The sequence below is a fragment of the Schistocerca piceifrons genome, unplaced genomic scaffold, assembly GCF_021461385.2.
Source record: "Schistocerca piceifrons isolate TAMUIC-IGC-003096 unplaced genomic scaffold, iqSchPice1.1 HiC_scaffold_2295, whole genome shotgun sequence".
Classification (NCBI taxonomy): Eukaryota; Metazoa; Arthropoda; class Insecta; order Orthoptera; family Acrididae; genus Schistocerca; species Schistocerca piceifrons.
Genome location: NW_025728223.1, coordinates 1,816,340 through 1,823,803, shown reverse-complemented (window position 1 = coordinate 1,823,803; position 7,464 = coordinate 1,816,340). Strand labels below are relative to the sequence as shown.

Here is a 7,464-nt window from a genome sequence, read left to right as displayed (position 1 = left end):
CCGATTTAAAACATGTTTTGTTAGATAAAATCAACATGTACACCAACTCAATAGTTAATGAGACCATTGAAATTGCCGAAAATAAGGTTCCCACACGTCGTACGTCGAACGCAGTATTTGTGGGGGAATTTTATTACTTTACTAAAACTGTAACTTTCCTACAACCATTCCAAGTTCAGTAACCAAATATATGTACTAGAATTCAGTTTAGTAATGGGAAACCAGCTTGCAGGAATACTCGCTAATATTTCACTACACCACACTGAGAACCAGTTCCCTTATAGCCATCCTAAATGGATTAATATGATCCGTTACCTCTACAAATAGGTAGATGACACACTACTGTTACAAGACCGATCAGAAACGTAAATAGAGATGTTCCTCAGAATGGAATAAATTATACAAAAATATAATCAGTACGGAAAGAATAGATTGATACTCATCACATGAGGAGGCGCTGAGTCACTAAGAGGCTCAATCAAAAAGACAGCTGAAGTATTGAGCAGTATAACAATATTCCTCTTCGGAAATAGAAAACACACACACACACACATTCACTCGAGCACAACTCTCATAAAAATGGCCACTGTTTCTGGACGCTGGAGCCCGACTTATCATGAGCCAGGCTCCAGTGCCCACCGGCAGTGACCAGGTCTGTGTGAGTTTTTCTTGTGGGAATATCTGTTTGTTTTCTTTTTCTGAAGAAGCACTGTCTGAAAGCTCAGTATTTAGCCTGTTTTTTCATTGTGCCTGTCTGCAACTCAATGATTTCTTTATGCGGTGAGCGGCAATACACTCGTCCCACATTGCTGTTATTCCAGTATTTGATTTCACACAATAATATATTTATAATCGAACATGAACACCACGATAAAATAAACTTTCTAGATATAACTCAATTAGCAAAGTATTAGCAGAAAACGATGGCTACGATCCCATGTTAGCCAACAAAATTTGTATTAAGAAGCTACACGTAAATGGAAACAAAATTAAGGACAGCATTACGCTAACAAGAAAACATAACAAAAATAGCTCATTTCACTGCCAAAGCACACTGGCAAAAAATTTCAGATCAAATATAAGTTGCTAAACATGTATATGAGAGAAATGGAGTATGAATTCCGATGTTTCCACATGAATTAGGTTTTCTTGGCTTATCTTGAAGATTGCCGACACTACTCCTTCAAGTCGAAATCGCCACTTCCATCGCGAACTGATTTAGTGTTCCGTCGACAATGTTCCCGGTTATGATAAAATATTGCCTCTTGACGTTCCTTCTTTTCAGTCTTATTTATTTTCATTTACTTACTTACTTTACTCAGAATTATTTAAATGCTTCAGGCTCTGTATGTGGTGTAACGAAGACTCACTAAAGACACTCATAACTGTAGATTTTGCAATGTGCTTGATGGGTGTTTTTTACGAAACAATAGTAGCACTTGTAGTAATTAATAAACATATTACAGGGAAGTCAGTCTTATTCGTTCTGTTAAGAGAACATAAGAACTTATACGGTCAAACAAACAGAACTTACCTACTCCTCATACTCAACAATTTATGAATGATTCGAATTGTCTTAGTTTTCACTATTTGCGGTTTGTAGGGAAGCGATAACTATACTGGACTGCAAGATTATGTTTTGTTTACCTATTTGACATGTCGAAAAATAATGATCATCCCTGTGGTTACTCCATTATTGCCGTAATGGTTTTTGAAAACATGCGTTAAGGAAAACTCATTTGTCATGAATGTGCTATCTCTGAGCTGAGTTTAGTCTGTTAATCATTTCTATGTCGATAATTTAAGATTTGTTCTCTATGTAATGCAAGCAACTTTCTTAGTGTAACTGGGGACATGTTTTCTTTTATCACAGGTACTGATGGTGTCCTGTAGTGCTATCCGATATTGAAATGGCGAATAGAAGGGACTTCTTAAGATCTGTATCACGATACCACGCCATCTGCAGGGTTTTCGGGCTGACGCCGTTCACAGTGGACACTGAGAGGTGTGAGCTACGGAGGACAAAATGGTTCAAATGGCTCTGAGCACTATGGGACTCAACTGCTGTGCTCATCAGTCCCCTAGAACTTAGAACTACTTAAACCTAACTAACCTAAGGACACCACACACATCCATGCCCGAGGCAGGATTCGAACCTGCGACCGTAGCAGCAGCGCGGTTCCGGACTGGAGCGCCTAGAACCGCACGGCCACCACGGTACGGAGGACACGTGCTGGTACACTGTACACAGCGGCTGTTCTCGTCATGAGCCTGATACTAGCAGCGATTATGATAAACTGGATGCAAGCAATGAACGCGATGAAAAATGATTCCATCACCTTTGTGTGGTCTGTGGCCTATGTGATGGCATCCCACGTCAACACGGTGGCGGTGGTCGCCGTAGACCTGTTTCGAAATACCCACAAGTACCTGAGAATACTCACTCTATTGTCTTACCGGGACAGTGGTAAGTCGCAGTGTCGCCATTTCTCCAGCACGGCGGTGAGGATCTGCTACAAAGTGCTGTACGCAGGCTCTCTCACGCTACGTGTAGTTGCTGTGACGTCAGTATATCTGATGGAAGGGATGAAATGGACGTATACGTTATCATGGTTCTCAAGTGGTATTCTACCTACATCTGTTTGCAGGTATGTGGGGCTCGTTCTTCTTGTGAGGAGTACTCGCGCCAGGTCAACCAGTGTCTGAGAGCTACAGCCCAAGTGAGATGCCAGCGGCGACCACTTGCAGACCGCTACCGCGAGGAGAGTCTACTCCGCACTGTGCCACCTGTCCCAGGAGGTTCTTTCTGCCCACGAGATAGTCTTAATGGTGACTGCACTGTGCAGTATATCTTGGAATGTAGTTGCCGCAGTCTTAACACGTCAGCAGAAACAGCTAGTGGCGATACACATGTTGTTTCTGTCGTGGCAGTCGTCACTGGTGTTAATGGTGACAGTAGCCTCGCAACCGCTTTCCAGGGAGGCGGCGCTGACAGCTCCTGTCCTCTGTCGGCTACTCCTGGGTTGTCCGCAGCTCGTGGTCATGTGGTAGCGTTCTCGCTTCCCGCGCCCGGGTTCCCGGGTTCGATTCCCGGCGGGGTCAGGGATTTTCTCTGCCTCGTGATGACTGGGTGTTGTGTGATGTCCTTAGGTTAGTTACGTTTAAGTAATTCTAAGTTCTAGGGGACTGATGACCATAGATGTTAAGTCCCATAGCGCTCAGAGTCATTTGAACCATACACCTGGGTTCGACTCTCCGCAGCTCAGAAACGTCAGAGCTGCGCCACTTCTGTCGCCTGGTCCGCAGCCAGAGTCCCACTCATCAACTTTACGGCGTCGTTTCCTTGGATTTGCAGATGTTGATTGCCTCCTTGTCTTTCTTTACAACTTGTACTGTGATTCTGTTAACTTTCTGGGGAGTGTTCTGAAAAAAAGGACAGCCTGCTAAATATTGTTACAGCACTATTGGTGAACAGGGACTCTTCTGCACTTAAATTCTATAAATGTGTTGCTATGATTAAGAGCTATTAAGAGTCTGCAGCATTTTAACAGATGAGACCATTCTTCTTCAAAGTGTTTCCTTGTTTAGCATTATACTAGTATAGCACAGCGAAGGGGTGCGAAGATGGACGTGTTCAACTCTATTGTGCAGTGTATCTAGTTACAGTGTCTAGTTTCGCTCAAAACCAACAGGAAATCTCCCATCGATTGAAACAGGGAACAAAACTGCTGCAGTTTCCACACTGCATTACATTTTCACACAATTGGTAATTATTAATAGCACGAGAGAAATGAATTACTTAAAATTATAAATCGCACGAATTTGTAATTCTTGGAACACACGTGAAGTTATTCCACGTAAAAGAAAAAGAAAAGTGCAGGAACAACAACTGGAATATTTTAGTGGACAGAAGCTGCGTTCCTCAGAAGGAGGCGGAAAGTTGACAAAGAGGTTCAGATGCGACACGGAGCCACAGTTACTAACAACAGGACGCGACAACAGAAGAAGACCAGAAACATTAGCTGACGCGGGTGAACGTTAACGGTGTTTCATCACTTTATGCAGTTGGACGTCAAACATGATTTATTGCAGCTGAAAAAACGTACCGCATCAAAAGTTCCACTAGCCTTAATCTCGGACGTTAACGTAACTGCTACTTGCATTGTTGCATAGCGAAATCGCGGCATTACAGCCTTGAACACCACGACAGTCTCGAGAAACCATCATAAAACGTAATCAAGCATCAATGAAACGGAATCCATATCGCGATCTTAATCACAGTTATTACTTCCCTTGACACAATCAGATATGTCTCAAGCAACCCGAGTGAATCATTTTTCTTTTACACCATATGGACATACATATTTTCTTTCAGCTGGCCAAGTTCTTCAAATAACTCTCACACCAATTCCATCGATAGTAATAGATCTACAAACACAGACACGGTGCAGAACAAGAGTAGAAAACAACATATAGCATGAAAGACAAAATATGCACTGCCTTGGCAGGAAAGACTTTGAACTTTCTACAGTCATCACAGACACGGTCAGTACAAGCCGCTGAGCACTAAGATGGTAACCTCTCTACACATTATATTCACTTTAATGCTCACAGTGTACCCACTCTGGCTCAAATATCGAACAAACGAAACATCTGTCACATCATATACTCATCTTTACAGACCAGGACACAACAATTGCAAATCATAACTCACTTTTCACTATACTAGGACAGAATCGTCTCGTCATTTGGAACGCAGTAGAATCATAAAGCCATATCACAAACGTCCGCAAAATATAAATATCCACAACATATCAGGTTGTGCCCACACTTGTCTTGCATACGAATTGCTCTCTATCAAAGACGAATGTTACTCATTCAAGGGAACTATCATCAAGTAAAATATCTAGTAAAGGCTAAACATAACTGGCATAAATCCACCTTTATATCATACACAATGTGTACTGAACCTCACTAGATAGATAATATCCACTTACAATCACACGTCACAGTTTCAGACTCACAACAAACAAACGAAAATTCCTAAGTAGTATCATCTCATTATATCACACATTATTCTGATAAACCCAATATCACTACATCAAAATATTCATAACAATGATATGATGAAAATGGGCGTTAATCAAATGCAGATCTGACACTCCAACAAGAAACTGCACAGTGCATGCAGAAAATTACATCATTAATGAATAAAACAAAAATAAGAAGGTGTTATGTATCTATGTGAGACATGGTAATCACATCTCTAATTAAATCATCATGTGTAAGAGCACTTCACACTGCCTCACTCGTCCCCATAATCAAGAAAAGCACTATAAATTGTCTCATCAATAGTACTCCTCAAGAACATTAAATTGCTCATCACATGTTCCACTATAATAATAATGGTCATACTGCGCAACAGCAAATCTCTCAAATCCGATGGCACCTGGAATATCCAGAAGGTAATCCATCCAAGTACTAACCAAGCCTGACATTTTTTAACTTTTTTTAATCTGCGAGATCCAATGTGGCAAGCTCATTGGCTATATCACCACTCATACAGAAGAAATTATCTATACAACAGGCTAATGCCTCAGTCATGAAAAAATAATCTATGAAACGTGAAAATATACTGAAAAGAGAACACGTGGAATGGTCTCGATAGAAAAAGAAACTTAACTGGCACATAAGTAAAACACTAGACATTTTACACTAGATACCTTAACATCAGAAAATATGGTAGCTTCACACTATCACAAAGTAAGATTTCGACTTGACACTATATCAATTTTATATGTTCCTGTTTGTTCTAAGACTATTGTTTAGCTTCTGATTGATACTGAGGTCATTAGAGATAGTTATCCAGTAACAGAAAGAAGTATGTGCTACATTTCAGGAAAAAAGATTTCATGTTTTGTTGTTTATATCCTTTGTTGGGGCAGCATTCACAAAACCACTGTAGGTGTGAAGTAACTTCTCTTTAAACTTCAGTTTGCTATCTCATTATTTAATAACACAGGCCAAGGATGGAAAAACCTTTTTTGCTGAAAATACCTTATTCTTATGCTTTTAGGGTGGGAAATCTTAATAATATACTTAAAGAAACTGTTGTTGTTGTTGTTGTTGTTGTTGTCTTCAGTCCTGAGACTGATTTGATGCAGCTCTCCGTGCTACTCTATCCTGTGCAAGCTTCTTCATCTTGCAGTACGTACTGCAGCCTACATCCTTCCAGGCGCTTCAGTCAAGAACCGCGCTGCTCCTACGGTCGCAGGTTCGAATCCTGCCTCGGGCATGGATGTGTGTGATTTCCTTAGGTTAGTTAGGTTTAAGTAGTTCTGAGTCTAGGGGACTGATGACCTTAGATGTTAAGTCCCATAGTGCTTTTAGCCATTTGAACCTGCATCCTTCTGAATCTGCTTAGTTTATTCATCTCTTGGTCTCCCTGTACGATTTTTACCCTCCACGCTGCCCTCCAATACTATATTGATGAACCCTTGATGCCTCAGAACATGTCCTACCAACCGAGTTTTGTCAGGACTGGCTCTCCCAAGGCCGTCCGTAGTTCTACTGGAATGTTGTCTGTTCCTGTGGCCTTGTTTCGTCTTAGGTCTTTCAAGTGCTCTATCAAACTCTTCACGCAGTATCGTATCTCCCATTTCATCTTAATCTACATCCTCTTCCCTTTCTATAACATTGCCCTCAGGTACATCACCCTGCTATAGACCCTCTATATACTCCTTTCACCTTTCTGCCTTCCCTTCTTTGCTTAGAACTGGGTTTCCGTTTGAGCTCTTGATATTCATACAAGTGGTTCTCTTCTCTCCAAAGGTCTCTTTAATTTTCCTGTAGGCAGTATCTATCTTACCCCTAGTGAGACAAGCCTCTACATCCTTACATTTGTCCTCTAGCCATCCCTGCTTAGCCATTTTGCACTTCCTGTCGATATCATTTTTGAGACGTCTGTATTCCTTTTTGCCTGCTTCATTTACTGAATTTTTGTATTTTCTCCTTTCATCAATTAAATTCAATATTTCTTCTGTCATCCAAGGATTTCTACTAGCCCTCGTCTTTTTACCTACTTGATCCTCTGCTGCCTTCACTACTTCATCCCTCAAAGCTACCCATTCTTCTTTTACTGTATTTCTTTCCCCCATTCTTGTCAATTGTTCCCTTATGCTCTCCCTGAAACTTTGTACAACCTGTGGTTTAGTCAGTTTATCCAGGTCCCATCTCCTTAGATTCCCACCTTTTTTCAGTTTCTTCAGTTTTAATCTACAGTTCATAACCAATAGATTGTGGTCACAGTCCACATCTGCCCCCTGGAAATGCCTTACAATTTAAAACCTGGTTCGTAAATCTCTGTCTTACTATTATATAATCTATCTGAAACCAGTCAGTTGTATACATTGAAGAAGGCTGGAGATACTGACAAAAAAACTGTATCCCCTACCATTTCTTCAT

At 40.9% G+C, this 7,464-nt stretch overlaps 1 protein-coding gene across 1 annotated transcript in view; it reads left to right on the top strand.

Annotated features, from left to right (window-relative positions):
- Positions 1-2,265: 2,265 nt before the first annotated feature.
- LOC124742280 (transcriptional regulator ATRX homolog) overlaps positions 2,266-7,464 on the top strand; it is a 139,757-nt gene continuing 134,558 nt past the window's right edge. Inside the window, exons 1-2 of the mRNA XM_047248796.1 lie at positions 2,266-2,502; positions 2,649-3,047. Of these exons, the coding sequence (XP_047104752.1) occupies positions 2,266-2,502; positions 2,649-3,047 (636 nt within the window). The remainder of the gene's footprint in view (positions 2,503-2,648; positions 3,048-7,464) is intronic.